This window comes from Diplotaxodon limnothrissa, linkage group LG10 (assembly GCF_057381915.1).
Source record: "Diplotaxodon limnothrissa isolate DT_005_m linkage group LG10, D_limnothrissa_male_GT1.1, whole genome shotgun sequence".
NCBI classification, from domain to species: domain Eukaryota; kingdom Metazoa; phylum Chordata; class Actinopteri; order Cichliformes; family Cichlidae; genus Diplotaxodon; species Diplotaxodon limnothrissa.
The window spans coordinates 20,097,563-20,116,898 of NC_140605.1; the positions used below are offsets into that span (position 1 = coordinate 20,097,563).

At 41.2% G+C, this 19,336-nt stretch overlaps 1 protein-coding gene across 1 annotated transcript; it reads right to left on the bottom strand.

The window, feature by feature from the left end:
* Positions 1-1,966: 1,966 nt before the first annotated feature.
* tpbgl (trophoblast glycoprotein like) lies at positions 1,967-3,028 on the bottom strand. Its single transcript, XM_085363854.1, has one exon. It carries the CDS (start codon positions 3,026-3,028, stop codon positions 1,967-1,969), a length of 1,062 nt encoding a protein of 353 aa, XP_085219980.1.
* Between the last annotated feature and the right edge of the window lie 16,308 nt (positions 3,029-19,336).

Sequence of the window (19,336 nt, forward strand, 5' to 3'; positions counted from 1 at the left end):
CGCACTAAACTAAGGTTTGTAAATATTGTAAATTATACGCGCTTGACATCAGCATCATAACAGTGAACATGTGAACTGCTGGTAGCTTTGAGCTCAAAGCGCCAATGTGTTTCAGTGCAGCCTCGCAGAGCCGCTGGCATGGCTGCAGACGTGGAACATGCATATACAGCACACAAAAGCTTTTATCCTTGAACACTGCTGTCCTGGTGATTAGCTTTATCACCTCAGACTTCATATGCAACATGACAGCGTATGGTACAGTGGCATGTCACGAAGTGGCACGGTGTCACAGTCTTTTGTTACGTAAAGGTGCGTCCTCCTGCTGACATAATAAAATGGCTTTAAAAAAATCTGTCCATGTATTCATTATCTAATCCCTTAACTGGAAGTTTACGTTAAACATGCAGATATTGTAATATTTTAATCTGTAGATGAAGACATAAATAACTGTAGCTTGTCTAGAGAGGGGGCCATCTGTATCACAGTGATCTGTCACTGCTTGATCCCTCTCTCCACCGGAAAGTGCTAATCATCACCTCGCTCCTTTTGTTAGAACTGTTCATCCAGTGCGGTGTGGATGATTCTAATTTTCTCGCCTCATTGTCTTTAATCAGGTGTATTAATCACATTTGTTATGATTTATGAGGGAGGAACAGCTGCTACACTGATTCCTTGGTTAGTTGGTATGCCCAGTACGTTGATTACTCACTCTCTTACCTTCCACTAATGATCTGACAACGGAAAATAACCTACTGCTTGTTTAGAAATCCATAGCTACAGTTTGTTTTCATTTCATATACACACAGTGATCCACCTGGGCCCTCCCTCTACCTTGTTTTTCTTTAGTAATTGACCTTGACTGTAATGGAGACCTTTAGCTAAGAAGGTCGATCAGCCGTGAGCCATAAAGATACCGACTACCATGATCAGTCTTTACAGGTTATTAGTCACAGTCCTGATGTGATTAACACAACTGCACTTTTATGTCATATCTCTCCAGTCTTTCCCTCTAGTCCTTAAACCCCGATGACAATGTGACACCTCACTTTAGTTTGTGAAGTCACATGTTCTGCAAATTTCACCGGGAGCTTGCACACTCATTCAGAAACACAGCAGGAAAAAAATACATTTAATGTCTGACATAGTGCTGCATGAAGTCTACATTCCCTGACAGTGATGATAAAATGTACAGACACACTGCAAACTCATGATTTTTCTTTTTTTTTGTTTGGCTTTTTATTAATGTTTTGGTTGGTTTTCTATGCCTACAGGAATCACATGCACGGTTAAAATTGGTCTCTCTTTCACTTTTTCCACAGTTTTACTGATAAGCTGATCTGGTGTCAAATGACACACGTTCTTCTCTGAGATAAAAGGGTCTTCGTGAAAACATAGTGTGTAACATATTCCACAAACATGGCACTCCATAAAAAAAATGCCAAATGAGTTTCCTTCTCTGACAGTTTTCTGACAATATGCACTCCCTGGTAGATTAAAAGCAGTCTTGCTCTCTGCGCAGGTTCTCCTGAATGTAAAATATTAAGCAGGGGCCGCAGCTTTGGGTAATAACGCTGACTCAGCTTTTCAAATTGGAAATTTGATGGACCTTTACTGTGCGCTTTGGACGGTTACTGAGGGTAAATACTAAACAAGTGGGGCTGTGTAAGATAACACAACAGATGGAAAGCATTTCTGCTATGAGGAGATACTTATATACAATATGTACAACACTGCTGAGAAGATTGAAGTATTTAGTTGTGCTGGATGAACAGTTACTTATATTTAACTGCCTTTGGCTCTGTGCATCTCCCAGAGTGAATTCATGGGCTGAACGTGATGAAACTAGTTTTAAAAAACCATCAGTTGTAGTTGTGACAGGTCAAGGCCACAGTCTTTGATAAATAAGTTATCCTGGTAATATCGTCTGTCCTCACACTATGTAGCACTGGATTGATGTTTCGACTGGTTAAACAGCCACGTTGGCCAGTCTGGGGTCAGAGTCCTGCTCATAGCGGTAATGATATACCTCCATCTGGTCACGGCAGGCCTCTCTGATGTTGTTGAGCCACCGTTTGATGCCTCCCCGGTTGAGATAAAGTACCATCAGGAACACCACCCCGATGAGAGCCAACACTATACCTAGGAAAACATATGACACCGCCTCCAGGTTCTCGTTCATACAATCAACCTCCTCTCCCCGGAGCTTTTCCACGGGAATCCCCCTCTTAGCCTCTGGCTCGCTGCACAGGAGACGCCCTGCATCCAGGCACTGGGACGAGTTCTTCAGCCAGTAGTAAAACGCCTCCAGTTCACAGCTGCACCGAAACGGATTTAAAGACAAGTAGACGCGTATGCGCCTTTGTTGGTACAAACTGGTTACATTTTCCTCCCCGATGATCTCTATTGAGTTATTAATCAGCACCAACTCGTGGAGGTTAAAGACATCTAATCTCTCGAGGGGGATAGACGTCAGCTTGTTTCCCGCCAACTCCAGTCTGTGCAGGTTGCGCAAACTTTGTGTGTTGAGCGCATCTGAGAGCTGCGCGGTGGCCGCAGGAGAAACGGAGTAATTCAGGTTAAGAGAGCGCAGATCGGGTAATCCATGGAAAGCCCTGGATGAGATAAACTCCAACTGATTGTGGCTAAGATCCAACGAATGTAACCGGGAAAGCCCCAGGAAGGCGTAAGGTTCAATAGCCTGTATCCCGTTATAGGACAGAGAGAGTGTTGTCATTTCCAACTCCGTGCCGTTGGTCATGAACGCATCACGCTGTAAAGTTGAGATGTTACTCCCCGTAAGTGTCAAGGTGGACGTCCACTTTGGCATGTCTCTGGGTACCTCGGTGTAGTCCCCGTCACGGCAGGTCACCGTCCTCAAGCCCCTGGTACAGATGCAGGACGACGGGCACGCGTCGTCCATCCTTACGGGCGAAAACAACAAACACATCACTGCTGCGTAATACAAACACCACTGGTTCCAAATAGAAAAGATACACTTTGAATTGTCCGAACTGTAAAAGATCCACATCTTCTCCCTCTTTCCCCCCCTTCTCTCAAAACAGGAATATGCCGATGGGTGTTGCAAAGAAGGTGACCGATCCTCTCACAGGCGTGTAAAGTCGTGTCAGTCGGACGTATTGCCTTTACTTGGAGCAGACGGGATAGAAATAAACGGCTTTCTTCATTGTCACCTTGGAGTCGTGTTTTTCTGCAGTAAAGATGAGTTTTGTTTGAGATTTGCACGCATGAGAACGGCTGAAGACGGCCAAGTGTGAAGTGTGGCTGCGTGGAAAGCTTCTGATCCGCGCTCCCTTGGTGGTATTTTTGACGTCTGTCACAGAGAGGAGGGGCGGGGGGGGGGGGGGGGGGGGGGTAGAGGGGAAGAGAGAGAGAGATATGCACGGCAAGCTTAATGTTCTTCTGAGCCCTCTTCCTTTAGAATTCATTGTTTTGCTAAAAAGGGAATATGAAGAAGAATAGATCACATGAGTCCCTGAAAATGGTTGGAATCACTGGAAGGATGGACTTTAATGTTAATGTTAGCTTTTCTTCCTGAAGAAATACTCTCTTAAATGCTCACCAGTGAAAAATCCTCAATACCAAAAACAAAATATTAATGTTCATAACAGTAATAATCAGAACTGTTCATTGAATCCATGGAGCTCATTCTACAAATTTTAAATGGGACACTGTTTACCATTACTGGATAGCTGTACAGTCATTTATCTCCAAGGCTATTGGTTTTTTCCCCCCTCCCCATTCATGCTGTTTCCATTATTACATTATTATAGGCTTGAATTACATTTTGCATTCATTGCAAATGAGTTGCTGTAATTATGCCTGGGTAGTGCAGAATGTTTAATGGGGCCTTGGTCAGTTCCTTCCAATTAATCAATTTTCCACAAAAAGAAAACTTACTTTTGGAGAGTTGGTCACGCTCCCCACGTCTACAGTACAGAGTTGGCAAACAAATCAATAAGCCTGAATAAATAAGCAGCTCCAAAATCAGAGTTTTGCATTGGCCTGTGATGCTGGAGTGACATGCGGGACTGATCGGTCATTTTGTCTCATTACTTACCCAGAAACCAGAGGATGAAAAAACTGATGTTTACATTTATTTCTGGGACTAATGAGGATGAAGTGAATTATACTCTAATTACGCAGTAAGGAATCTGGAAACATTAGTCCTAGGGTACCATGGCAGAGTACATTGTTCAATGTAGCTTGTATATTAAGCAGAAACTGTGCAAATGTGCCAGGAGTATTTATTCTTCAGTCATAATTATGTGTTGGTCAAAAGGTTAGTTAATAAACAAACTAGAGCTTCAGCACCCTGGACAGCTCCACAGAGCAGTACTTGACTCTAAGGGATATTGTGTTGTTCTGTGTTCAAAAGGAAGTAGCCTAAGTTGAAATGATCAAAGGAAGGAGAGAACAGAGGAGGAAAGAGGTTTATTCCATTTTAAATGTTAAGAAACTAAAGATCTAAAGATGAGAAAAAGGGGAAAGTCAGAGACTGCCCAGGGGTCAGTAGCATGGATGCCTCCATACGGCAGAGCACTGCAGTAAGTTCTGTGGGTACAAACAAAGAAGGAAAGTGAGGGCAGGAAAAAAAGAAGAAGAAGAAAGAACTGGAGAGCAAAAGAAACAGAAAAATGACAAACTAGGGCAGAGAAAGAAAGAAACTCTAGTAGCATTCACTCTCCCACCTGCTGCTGTTTCTGTTCATTACATCCGTCACAAATTTACAACAACGGCCTATCAACAACATAAAAGTTTAAATCAAACTTTGGCTTTCTTTTTCTTCTTTGTGTGTGTTTCTGTTCTTATACAGCAAAACATGTATCTGTAATCTCATTTTGATTGTAGTCTTATCCTAACAGTTGGACTCTGGCTGCGGTGATGTGTGTTCACTGCTCATCAGTTCATCTCAAGCCACTGGATGAGACTGACAGCAGGGCTATACATGACTAGAATCTTTCACACCAGTCTTAGAAAGCCAGTTCTTCGTGGACTTGGTTTGACTCTTTCTCCAAACTGACGCATAGTTGAAACCACACTCTTGCCCAAAACAACACTATGCACTTTGATATAGAACTTTACATAAAATGGAAATAAGAGCACCAACTCATGAAAAAAACAAACAAACTCCAGTTTAAAAGTAAATCAGATTATCTGAGCAAAAGCATCTGCACAGAAATTGTGTTAGTGTAAATACAATCTATTGATTATGATTGATTTTTTACCCTAAGTAAATAAAATTCAGTATAATATTGGTATTGATCTTTCCTCAAACCTGACAAGAAAATTAGATTCTCAATTTGTGATTTCACTAAATTAAAAATTATTCATTTAAGGACAGTTGGAAGACTGGTGCTTATCACAGAGACCACAGCACCAGGGGGAGTCTGGAGCTGATTGTAGTGCGCTGTCATTCTCAAGAGCACTCCATCAGCAACAAATGGACACAACTGGTTATGGTGGGGATGTAAATATAGACAGAGGGAGAGGGAGAACAAGAAACCGAGACACAGAAACAACAGGGCACAACAAGATAACAAATGTTGGAAAATGGTCTTACTGCTGTTGCTGCTGATAAGCAGAAATTAATGTCAGGTTGTTTTTTTAAAACATAGCAGACAGTATTTCCTCCAAACACACAAGGACATCTGTTCAATCCTCCTCTTATCCTCTCAAGACCTCTTTGCTTCCTCCACAACCTGGGTGTCCACTCTATCTGCCAGAGCTGAGAGCTGATTTAGTGGTGGCTGCTGTTCACAGGCTGCTGCTGGGATACGGTGCCCTCACCATGCTCTTTAATTTGACACTGAACCTCGTAATTGATTTTCTCAAGGCTGCCCATCCCTATCTCCTGACTACAGTAAGAGAGAGAGTGTGTGTGTGTGTATCTGTAAACTTGAGAGTGAGTGACCAGTTTTGGTCTAATCCTCAGGTGTGTCATTATTTCTGACAGGCCCGGCACACGTGCCAAATTAGCAGAAGCTTACTGCTGTCCTGTGTATGCATTATGCAAATCATTGCACATGCTGCAATTACATTTGATCACATGCATTGATGACTGGATACTTTTTATGATCTTGAATTGCTCTGTTTATTCGCTTCAAATGGTTCCTGCATTTACTTTGTCATTTTGGATTTCTCCTTCATCCCACCTGCATCATCTGTCATTCATTAACCTTGAGTTAAGAGCCAACCTGATCTTTCCTTCATCCTCCCTCCAGCTGGCACATGACTGACACATGCCGGACTTACTCATAATTACATATTATCCAAATAAGCCAAGTAAAGGACACAAGTATCTAAAGCAGGTGAGCGCTGTAAAAACAGTCCACTAAGCCTGAGGGTGTCAGTTGGTGTTAGGTGCTTAGATTTCCTATCATGACTCAACACAGCGTCTCATCACATCAAAGACATTACCTGCACCTTGATCATCTCTCTGGCAACACACAGAGAGAGGATACTGTGAGAAATGCAACTATAAAACTATTATGTTGCTTAAAATCTCCTGGTTCAAAATGGGCCTTTGTGAGAGTAAATACAATCAGCCCACATAGAGTATCCAAACCAAATCGTTACCTTGTCTGTGTTGACTTATTTCTTACAAAAGTCTAGGCATTGTCTTGTCTAGTATGTGTTTGTTAATAAAACAACAATCACATTGCTCTCTCTTAGATTTCTTTTTGTTGCATCAAAAATTCTTTTATCCAAAATATCCCTTTTTCCAACTTCTCCCACTTTAATGTTGCATTTTTAAGACATTTGTTTATTCACTAAATGGCTTTTCTCTTTTCTCTTTCACAGTGTGCAGCTTCTCTTCTTATTCCTTCTCTCTTTGATGGATGTTCATTAGTAAGTTAGCATGAAAATGACAAACCAGTATATAAAACCATTATCTTATAGGCCTAACTCTGTTAGCTATGAAAGTGAGGAGCACAGGGAGGTTTGCACACTGCTGTACAAAATCATTACTGACTATGAGCATTCACTGCTTTGCACAGCTGCTGCCCACAGATGCGGGTGCCAGATTATGTACTGTGGTACAACTGCAATGCTCCTGGGTGATGGCAGTTCCATTTAAAATCTTATTTAATCTTTGTCCTTGCCCTGTAGCGTGGACGCTTGATATTGTCCATCACTTTAAAAAGCAGCTGGGGTAAGAAGTTGAAGGACTTTGTAGCAACTGTGAATAATGCAGTTTAAACCCACACACAGGGTTTTATACTATCTGTCTGACCCAACACAAAACTCTGCTGCGTCCGGAGGCAGGTGGAGTTCAGGGTTAATCTATCTCCCCTCCTGTGAAGATAGTCACATATCACCCACCTCGCTTTTTTTCTTTCTATCTCGCTCTCCCTCCCATCTCACATGGAGTCTGCACCTCTCTTTCTGTGTTCCACCTGCCTCTTAATCTGTCCATCAGTCTCTCCGCAGACCTGCTCCTTAAACAGTACTCCACCTCTGGATGAATAAGAGATGAGCAGAGGGCTTGGGGGGAGGAGGAGAAGATGGATGGAAGGGAGAAGCAAAGAAGTGCAGTGGCATCCAGTGAGAACCCTGAGGCGATGGGAGTGTAAATGGATCTTGAGGAGCTGGTGTCACCTGTCCCAGGACCATTAATTAGTCATTTAGACTTGTAATGGAGCGAGCTGTAGCCAGACAGGCACAATCGGCCAAACAAAGTTAGTCACTTGGGCTGAGGAGTGAGCTGTGGGTGGTGATAACACTGCGTGTCCAAAGTGGGAAAATACAATGAACACTAAGTTCATATTAGATATGTATAATACATACAGACAGGGTCTCTTTGTTGATTTATGGGACTTTACAAATACATTAAGTAAAGTATGTAGGGTCATTTATATGAGAACAGTATTACTTTACGCTTAGAATAATACAGGGCAACATAAAAGCCGCAGAAAATGAAAGGGGTTCATGAAAGGAGCATAAAAACATTCATCTTGGGAAGGTAAACACACCAATAGTGAGAAAAAATGAAAAACAATGTAAGGTATAATATTAAAAGTTAGATAAATGTGATGGTAATGACACTTGTAATTTGTTTTATTTATTTGTTTGTTACTTGAATTACATCATGCAATAATTGAATCCATTCTCTTCTGCTAATCCAGTTCAGGGTCACGAGGTGGTTAGAGCCTATCCCAGCTGCCATAGGGCACAATTTTTTTCAGAAGACATTATATTTAATTTGCAACATTACTATCTCAACAGATATTTAGAGTGAAAGGTGAATTATTCCATTTCAAGTTTGCATGTAAAGAATCTTAATAAAGCTCAGGGATCCACATTATTCACATCACTGTGCTTTCTGAAAGTATTTACTTTCATGTGAGGTATCACATTAACTCTGCACTTCAAGATTTGAAGTGTGAAGGCAATATGATCTGGAAATTAAACAGGGAGTGCCTACGATCAGACTCTTTCGAGCTCACGAACACTGATTTCTCAACGATCAAGTAACAACTGATGCAGATACTTGACCTCTCAAGAACATATTAAGATTAAATTGCAAAGTCCATTAGAGACACCCAAGAGCCCTCTGGGGTTATTATGGCATTACACAATGTCTCTGGTCCTGAATGCAAAAAACAAAAATAGCAGCAGATTATCTGGTGTTATATGAAGTAATAAATCATCTGTAACTTTCATAATGCTCTCTTATATGTTCAACCCAAAATCATTCAAAAATGATTACAGAATAATAACTTCGTCAGCACCTGGTTGGGATTAGGATTAGTTTACACATCTTCCTGGTCCATAATGAACAATGAGTTTCCCAAGATCACATAACAAACAAATGATATGGATACTTTGCTTGCATTGCCTCTGTTTAGATTGAATTACAAAACGCTTGATATCTGATGTTCAGGTGACCGCTGTTTGTCCTTCTGGCTGTTGAACGATGATACTGAGGCCCTCGAGGCAATTCAGACACTCCTCCTGAGGGGTGAAGTGTATCAGGACATCTTGGAAAGTGAATGAGCTGCCCGAGTCAGGGCATGACACCAGGGTGCTGCCAGTCTTGTTAGACGGGGTTAATCAGTCAAAGTACTTGTTGATCCTGTTTCAGAACAATGCTGAGCTTTACTTTGTGTTTTTGTTCTTCTGTGTTCTACGTTCATTCATTTTTTTCTCCTCCTATTTCAGATACAATAGTGCAACTTGTCAACTTGTAGCCATGTGGCTGTTCCTCTGAGATTATCCAACACAGTATTAAATGTTAAACGAGTTTATCTTTAATCCTTGAGGTCAGGATTAACAAGGTTAGGGTTTGGTTAAAGTTAAGAGTTCAAGTGTCTAGACTTCTCAAAGGTTATTGGTCAATCGAGCGACATGTGTTCATTACTTCATCTTTACATACTTACACTGGGTTTTCCAAATGTAGTAAAATGCGCTAACTAATAAAGAGCTACTAGAACTGTCATTTAGAGTGCAAGTTTATGTAGTGAGTGTGGGCTGGCATCGCTCTTTCAACATCTCTCGATAAAACAATTCCTGTCATTGGGCTGTCCTCAATGGGCAAAGTCAGAGACAATATTTATGCTTGGCAGGACTGTTCAGTCACACTCACAGTACACGCAATCCATCAGCAGTGCTGCTCATCACTTCTGTCCACAGTCATGGCGAACTTTCCAGGGGCAAATAGCTGCTGTGCTGCTGTGCACTCTGGACAGCAGGATCACCGCCAGCGCTCTGGCCTCTCATTTATTCAATAATTAATGTTCGTATAGGTAGTGAGACGTGAGGTCTCCTGGATGGTGAGGGTGTGGTGTCCAGCAAAAGTTAATAGACACAAAAGGACATTTATTCAAATACTGTACATTCAGGGAGACATTATTTATTTATATTTTATGCCACTTAATATTCTGCAGAGGACTTAACTTTTTGTGTTTTTGTTTCACTCAAATTTCATTTTAAAGAAAGATGAACAGTAAAAACTCTTGAGTCATCTCTCATTGTTAAGCCACACTTACCTATGAAGCATTCAACCATAAAAAGAGTGATGAATCTAGATTTGATGCTTTTGGTTCAAATTGTTCTCAATATGTACAGGGAGTGCAGAATTATTAGGCAAGTTGTATTTTTGAGGAATAACTTTATTATTGAACAACAACCATGTTCTCAATGAACCCAAAAAAAACTCATTAATATCAAAGCTGAATGTTTTTGGAAGTAGTTTTTAGTTTGTTTTTAGTTTTAGCTATTTTAGGGGGATATCTGTGTGTGCAGGTGACTATTACTGTGCATAATTATTAGGCAACTTAACAAAAAACAAATATATACCCATTTCAATTATTTATTTTTACCAGTGAAACCAATATAACATCTCCACATTCACAAATATACATTTCTGACATTCAAAAACAAAACAAAAACAAATCAGCGACCAATATAGCCACCTTTCTTTGCAAGGACACTCAAAAGCCTGCCATCCATGGATACTGTCAGTGTTTTGATCTGTTCACCATCAACATTGCGTGCAGCAGCAACCACAGCCTCCCAGACACTGTTCAGAGAGGTGTACTGTTTTCCCTCCTTGTAAATCTCACATTTGATGATGGACCACAGGTTCTCAATGGGGTTCAGATCAGGTGAACAAGGAGGCCATGTCATTAGTTTTTCTTCTTTTATACCCTTTCTTGCCAGCCACGCTGTGGAGTACTTGGACGCGTGTGGTGGAGCATTGTCCTGCATGAAAATCATGTTTTTCTTGAAGGATGCAGACTTCTTCCTGTACCACTGCTTGAAGAAGGTGTCTTCCAGAAACTGGCAGTAGGACTGGGAGTTGAGCTTGACTCCATCCTCAACCCGAAAAGGCCCCACAAGCTCATCTTTGATGATACCAGCCCAAACCAGTACTCCACCTCCACCTTGCTGGCGTCTGAGTCGGACTGGAGCTCTCTGCCCTTTACCAATCCAGCCACGGGCCCATCCATCTGGCCCATCAAGACTCACTCTCATTTCATCAGTCCATAAAACCTTAGAAAAATCAGTCTTGAGATATTTCTTGGCCCAGTCTTGACGTTTCAGCTTGTGTGTCTTGTTCAGTGGTGGTCGTCTTTCAGCCTTTCTTACCTTGGCCATGTCTCTGAGTATTGCACACCTTGTGCTTTTGGGCACTCCAGTGATGTTGCAGCTCTGAAATATGGCCAAACTGGTGGCAAGTGGCATCTTGGCAGCTGCACGCTTGACTTTTCTCAGTTCATGGGCAGTTATTTTGCGCCTTGGTTTTTCCACACGCTTCTTGCGACCCTGTTGACTATTTTGAATGAAACGCTTGATTGTTCGATGATCACGCTTCAGAAGCTTTGCAATTTTGAGACTGCTGCATCCCTCTGCAAGATATCTCACTATTTTTGACTTTTCTGAGCCTGTCAAGTCCTTCTTTTGACCCATTTTGCCAAAGGAAAGGACGTTGCCTAATAATTATGCACACCTGATATAGGGTGTTGATGTCATTAGACCACACCCCTTCTCATTACAGAGATGCACATCACCTAATATGCTTAATTGGTAGTAGGCTTTCGAGCCTATATAGCTTGGAGTAAGACAACATGCATGAAGAGGATGATGTGGACAAAATACTCATTTGCCTAATAATTCTGCACTCCCTGTATAGAGGAGGTCATGAGAGAGGTACAACAGTGAGCATCTACAGGCATCTGTGAAGGCTCACAGTGGAGGCTCTGTCAAGGAAGCTTGAAAAACTATTCCTAAAGACTACTTAGAAAATTACAAGAAACAATGCCTAAGAAAGTTCAGGCTATGTTGAAGAATAAAGGTTGTCATATCAAATATTACGTTTCAGGCTTAGAATTGCACAAAATTTGTTTTTGCCTTCAGTGGGTGACTCAAAAGTTTTCCACATTGCTATATATCGTGCCGCACTCTTTCTACCCTATCATCAAGACTGATTTAAGGGCTTGTGTCCCCTTAGAAGTTGACTTGCCCAATGTTGATTAAGTTGCAATAACCACTGTCCAGCTGCTTAAAGTTTCTTGATATTTTGAGTACACTCTGTGCTTTCTCTCTGAATCAAAGCATTTTACTGGACAACGCTGTTTCCCTGGTATTTAATCAGTCAAGCAATGAAATCTGTTTTTTTTTTGGGGGGGGGGATAATTTAGGAATAATTACAGCATAGTGACCAGTTATATTTTTCCCTCTGAAGTTGGGTGCCCTTGAACATGACACCAAATTTCTACCTTCTCTGACCCCATTCTCATCTTGTGAAGGGAGAAAATGGAAAGGAAATTTCCCTATCAAGTGCAATAACAGATCGCTTTACATTACAAGAAGGGTAGACTGATGAATGAGGAGCATGAGCAGTCACTGAGGTAAATGGCTTCATCATCCATTCATGCTCCTCCACAGTGCTGAAAATACTCGTGCCATTACAGTCGGGAACAGAGCGGGACGTTCATAAGAAAGAAAAAAAAGGAGGCTGACAAGGGGGAGGGGGAGATTATTTTACATTTATTATAGTGAGGCAAATTAAAAAGGAGAGGTCATTACTTTTATCTGGCGAGAAGAGAGAGGGGACCTATTCTTAGCTTTTTACCCCTATGACAAGATAGATTACAGTTTTATGTGAGAAAGTTTCAGAACATCAAGCTGACTCTGCCAAACTTCAGTTTCATCAAACACACGCAAAAGAGAAATAAACCTTCTTGGCTTGTCAGATGAATATACTTTTATGGCAGTTATAAAAAAAATCAGGGAGAAAAAAAAAAGAGTTGATGGCCCTATATTTTTCACTTAACATATTTAGAGCCCCAGGTGGCAGAGGAGTATGCTGACACCACAGAATATAAACTAAGTAAATAAATAAATTTCCCCAAGGGCGACTTTCTCCTCAATATTTTTTATTTGCTTTTTGAGGTTCAAAGTATGTCGCACGCCTTATTGTTCCCTGGAGGTGGATGAATAATGTCAGCAATATTCAGCTTTCATATCTGGGAACATCATAACAAGAGAGCAGACAGCAGTCGGGGGACGGGAAAAAAGCCTTCAATCATGAAGTTCGTCAACAGCAGCTCCTCTTATTAGGATAATGTGATGGCAGTGAAACCCAAATTGTACTAAATAATACTTTACAGGTGTAAATATTAGATTATCACCTTTTTAGGAACTCAGAAGCAGCCAGAAGGTACATTTTACTTCCAGAAATGTTGAAAATAAGAAGCAGTGACAAGAGTCTTCATCCATGTGTGCAGCTCTGTGAGGCTGTGCTTGGAGCAATGATATTATGATAACAGTTTAATAATGGTGATCCTAAGCAGGACCAAAGCAGTTCATTCACAGACCAACACTGACATCCCCAGAGTCATACAGCCTGCAGATTGAAGTGTCAATCAAAACCTAACTTTGTATGTGTCGAGCTGCTTACTCATAAGTGTGTGACTGAGTTCCGGCAAGGTGAATAGGCTGTTTGGGAGAGCGATTGCCGGTGGGTCTGCTGGCTAAGCTCACCTTCACCTTGTCCTGTAGTGTGAACACCTCTAATGCACATGTGCCAAATTTAGCCTCTCCTCTATCCACAGCTCGTGATTCTTATTCAGCCCACAAGCGCTCGCTATCGCTCTCTCTCTACATCTAACAATGATTTGGATGCTGAGATGGTAGCCTGCAAAACAAGCAATAACTAATGAATGTTTCTATTTTTGGCCCAACAGAACTGGTTCCAATGCATCATCATTGTACTTAACATTCAGTCTTGATCGAGACTATGATTTACTGTCAGCGATTTTCATATTAGTTGATAATAACCTTGAGAGAGTGATGGAAATTTTATTTTTACATGAGCCCAGCCAAATTACCATCATCTGCATCATGATTCAAATTTCCTCTGCTGTAGAGAGAGGATGATAGATGGAGCATTGAAGACTGAAGGAACAAACCAGCTTAAAGGCAGACCGAGACACTGGAGAGGTTCGGAGTTTCAGAGTGAGTGCTCGTGTCAGGATGTGACAGTTTGAACATCAGGCTCTCCAAAGGGGCCAGCATCAGCAGGTTAAAACTGAAGGCTGATGAATAAGTGGGAAGGGGGGTTGATTGGATTATTCACATCCATAATGATCACAAACTTCAAACCAACTCAAAAATATTTAAGTACTGACTCTGTAATGGAATGCCTATCTATCCAGAAAGTGCCCCACCTCTCATCCAGTGTCTGTGGGGATAGGCTGACATTGGCTGGATTAATGGGATTTTATTGGGCATCGGCCCTGCTTTTGGAAGGGTAAACACTGCAAACTCAAATTAGAGCATTTGCTACGGTTCAGGGGAGGCTACGTAATGTCTGAAAAAAGAACCCCAGAGACTGAAGCTGAGAATGAAGCGTCAAGTTCACTCGTGGGCCTGCATGTGATTTTTGTTTTTGGTGCTTCTGCTTTCCCACACTGTAATTCAAATCACCACAGTGCTCCAATGGTTTTGGACTATTACATACTCTTTTTATGATAATTTATGGAATATATAAAACTGCTGAAATACTCCTGCTCCTATGATTTTGAGCATTGTCCCAGTCTATTGTGCTCTTTGTATGCTTGGGCAGTTGCATTAGCTTGCTGTCTGGCTTGTGATCATACCAATTGCTGGATTTTATGAGGGGGAAAACAGTAAACCTGACAGGAGAAAGAGACAGATCTCTTAAAAAGTCTCTTAGAGGCATTTCTTAACAACTGCAGATTCCAAGATCATTAGATCAAACAGCAACCCTCAGATAAGAGGAAATTTATACGGATGTTAAAAAACAACCCAGGAACTACCAGGGTTCAAGTCTGTCATAAACTGGAAACTGCTGGAACACCAGCATCACTGTCCAAACTGAAGAGAGTTTTACATCGCCATGGACTGAGAGGGTACAGACAAAAAATATAGCTTTTGCTCCAAAATCAACACCTTCAAGCTTGCAGACATTTGCAGCGGTGAACATAGAAAAGCCAATTCCTTCCAGAGACAAGTTTTATGGTCCAGCAGGACAAAGATTAAGCTATCTGCCCTAATCCCAAGATGTATGTTTAGAAGCGTAAAGGTGACGATTTCAAACCTAAAAACACGGTACCAGCTGTCAAGCACGGTGGTGGTGGTAGCATCATGTTCTGGGTCTGTTTTACTGTCAGTGGTACTACTACATTGCTCAAAGTAGATGGAACAATGAAGGAGGAGGATTACAATCTCTTCAAATTAATCTCAACTGAACAGCTAGACAGTTAAAACAGGTACAGAGTTGAGTGTTCAAACAGGAAATGATCACAAACATGTTAATCAAAACTGGTTTTGGAATGAATAAATCAGTCTAGCATTAAACTTATGAAATGGTTTTCCCAAAGCCCTGACATCAACTGTATTGAAAATTTGTGGATTATGCTTAATAGCCAGGTCCATGCCAGGAAACCAACCACTTTATTCTTTCAAGAAGAGTGGTTGATCTACATGTGAGTGTATGTAAACCTCTGCCTACAACTGTAAAGCTGCATGGTTGTAATTTGGAGAGATGAGTCAGGCGTCTCAGCTGGTAGTGGCTCTGTCAGACTGTTAGAGATATCACCGAATATGCACAGCACACCACAGCTTTTTGTCTGTGGTCTGTCCATTTTTGATTGCATTATGTAGGAAAACATCTGATAAGATCGCAGCCTGTGGAAATGGGCTCAAATGGCACTGCACAGTGAAAATAACAAATCCACTATCTGATACTGCAACAGCCGGCAGACATCTGCAGACCTTTTCATGCTGATTGTGTTTGTCTTTCTTGTGCTCCTTTTCACCCCCTACCTCAAAAATATTTACCTAGCTCGTGTGATTTGTTTTGGACATGGGCTTGCATGTCTCTCTCAGCTCCTATTGAGAGTGATGTACACACAACTTATCTTACAAATGCAGAAGAAGAAGCAAACAAATTCGAAGAATTTCCCATTTGGAAATGTAAACACAGATGCAACAATGGGGACCTGAGGTATTTGATGATTAGTTACAAATAAGACAAATTTGGCTCTTTTGATACGTCTTTCTTTGGGTAACAAAGATTTTACTATTCAAGATGCATAGCTGAATTATATGTAGGATTATTATGAAAACTCTGTTATCTCTGATGTAGGGGATTTCAAGCTGCATTAGTGTAAATCTCCTATTATGCACTCCATCAGCTTCTTTTCTAAAGCCTATAAGCTCACTTGCATATTTGCCTTTTAACAATATCTCAGTTTACATTAGCTTATAAGAGGACAAAACATACAAAGAGACATGTTTTTCGAGACATTTGACCAAAGAGTGAGAATACTAAATTAATTTCATTTAAAAACAAGCGATTAAAATATTTGCCGCTTGATTGGCTAAACACTGAAATTTAGCATGACTAAAGATCTGAAAACTCTCATGATTATTTTGTCAAAAGGTTTCTTCTTATAGAACATACATCACCAAATGTTTTTGACTGCTTAGTATAGATGTGGATAGATGTATAGATGTGACTGGCATAACACCCACACAGTAATGTCAAAAGTCTTTTTTTGCAGATTTAAGGTCATGCCAAAGCATCTCAATTAGATTTTAGTTCATGCTAGCTGGGCCCACGTCCTCAATTTAGGTTTGACAGCATTTTAGTAGATAATGAATGACATGAATTAAGCTGCGGTTTGGGGAAGGCCTCCAAAGGGACTGGCGGCGGCTCCCAGGCCTAGCAGATTCCCATGTACTAAATTAAAGTGAAGAAGTTAAAGAATTGGAAAGGGGAAGGTGGGTGGGGCACGTAAACCAGAATGAAAAGCTTGTAGAACTGGGGGAACATATATAGATAAGAACCGGAAGGAGCATGTTTGGAGACGTGGTCCCGCTTCTCAAGTTCAAGTTCAAGTTCAACTTTATTGTCACTTCAACCATATACAGTTTAAAAATACACAGTGAGGCGAAACAACGTTCCTCCAGGAACCAAGGTGCTACAAGACAAGTTAGTGCAAAAAAAATAATAATATATAATATATCTAGTAATAATATTGTGCAAAAGAGCATTTACAGGTTGGTGTGTGCGATGGTTTGGTGGTGTAGGTCAGTGTGTTTGCGCTTGTGTTGGTTAGTCAGTCCAGTCTCAATGTTTTGAGGTATTTGAGTTAAGCTGAGTGATAATGTTAGTGTATGTGTGTGTGTGCGTGTTTATCAGTCAGTCCCTTTTTGCTGAGGAGACGGATGGCTTGTGGAAAAAAGCTGTTGCACAGTCTGGATGTGCGTGCCCGAATGCTTCGGTACCTTTTTCCAGATGGCAGGAGTGTAAAGAGTGTGTGAGAGGGGTGTGTCCGATCAGCCACAATGCTGGTGGCTTTGCGAATGCAGCGTGTGGTGTAGATGTCCTCAATAGAGGGTAGAGAGACCCCGATGATCTTCTCTGCTGTTCCCACTATCCGCTGTAGGGTCTTGCGGTCTGATATGGCACAGCTCCCAAACCAGACAGTGATGCAGCCGCTCAGGATGCTCTCGATAGTTCCTCTATAGAAGGTGGTCAGGATCGGTGGTGGAAGCCGGGCCTTTCTCAGTCTTCTCAGAAAGAAGAGACGCTGTTGGGCTTTCTTGTGCAGGGAGCTGGTGTTGAGGGACCAGCCGAGGTCCTTCTCCAGGTGTACGCCCAGGAATTTGGTGCTGTCAACGATCTCCACAGAGGAGCCGTTGATGCTCAGCGGTGAGTGGTCGCCTCGTGTCCTCTTAAGTCAACAACCATCTCTTTTGTTTTGTCAACATTCAGAGACAGGTTGTTGTCCTTACACCAGTCCGTTAGTCTCTGCACTTCCTCTCTGTACGCTGACTCGTCGTTCTTGCTAATGAGACCCACCACGGTCGTGTCATCAGCGAATTTAATGATGTGATTTGAACTGTGTGTTGCTACACAGTCATGAGTCAGCAGTGTGAACAGCAGAGGACTTCTGAAATTTTGGTTCACATAAGGGCACTGTATAGATGTGGTTTAATAGTTCATTCACTCATTAAGGCCAGGCAGTCTAGACTTCTGTTGTATGATAAAATCTTTCAGATTGGCTGCTGTGTGACATCATTTATAACAAAAAAAAAAAAAAGGAAAGCCATCAAAATTGATTTTGCAGACATCGGTTTCTGTTTGCAACACTGATTTTCTGTTGACCAGTATATTTGAATTTAATAAGTAGAGTGAATCTTTCGGCTCCTTTCAGGAAGTCACACGCTTTAGTCACTGACGTTTCTGATGGTTGTCAGACTTTTTGGTTTACTTTCCAGTAAATTAAACATCTAGTGGATTTGGACAGCTCAATATTATTAATGTTACTTTGTGCTCTGTGATATCCTGATGGACATTTTTCATTCTGGAATATTGTGATAAGAAATTTCTAACCACTTTCTAATGTGTTATAGAATACAGATCTGATTTTTTTTAATCAGCACATTAATAGATGTTGAAAAGAATTTCATCTACAGTCTCAGTTTTCTACAGTTTTTAGAGAGAATTAAAAGTTAACCCGAATGAAGACGTTATTCAGACTTAACTTTCAACCTTCTTCCCACAATCATCAGCAGGAATCTGCCCCATGGACCATTCTAAGTTCACTGAGGAGTCACTGCTCCCCAGCTTCTTTCACCAGCTGCCTCACCAAAGTTTTGTCTTGACCTTGACTTGTACGCACATCTTCACATCTGTCAGATTGGCTGCCCTCCAGACACTTGTGAGGTTTTAACTGGCACATGCCTCGGGACTTCCAGCTGTGATCATGATTTTATTGTCTTTGCCCAACATGAGCTTCCGCTCCTTTTTAAAAGCTAATGAACCTTTACATCAGAGCTTACTGTGACCTGAACCCTTATTTCTTCGCTGTTGTGGTACACTAGTCTTTGTACTTCATCACTTACATGCAAGGCTTTTAATTGATTGACTGAAAGAGGAAAAATGCTCCAACACCTGAACATCACGCCTTAATGGTCCTATAAAGACTTTTAAGCTGAAGGTCTTGGAGGACATGGGCCATGTACTGTAGGTTCAGGAGTAGAAGCTACATCTTACTGTCCAGTCATTCAAGCATGAAATTGAATTAGTCACTGGACAATTGCTGCCATCTAAAGGTCAGACGGTTACCTATATTTATAGCATAGCTGAGGGTATGCACAGCACTACAGTGCTATAATATAATTTCTTCTTGTAAAAACAAGAACTTATAAAAAGACTATATGTTACCTGCAATGTAACAGCTTTTTAAAGACACAAAACAAACAAGGCCTGCAATCATGAAATTTCTCATATTTTAATGAGCTTCACAAAGTACAAAACTAATTATCGTTTGCT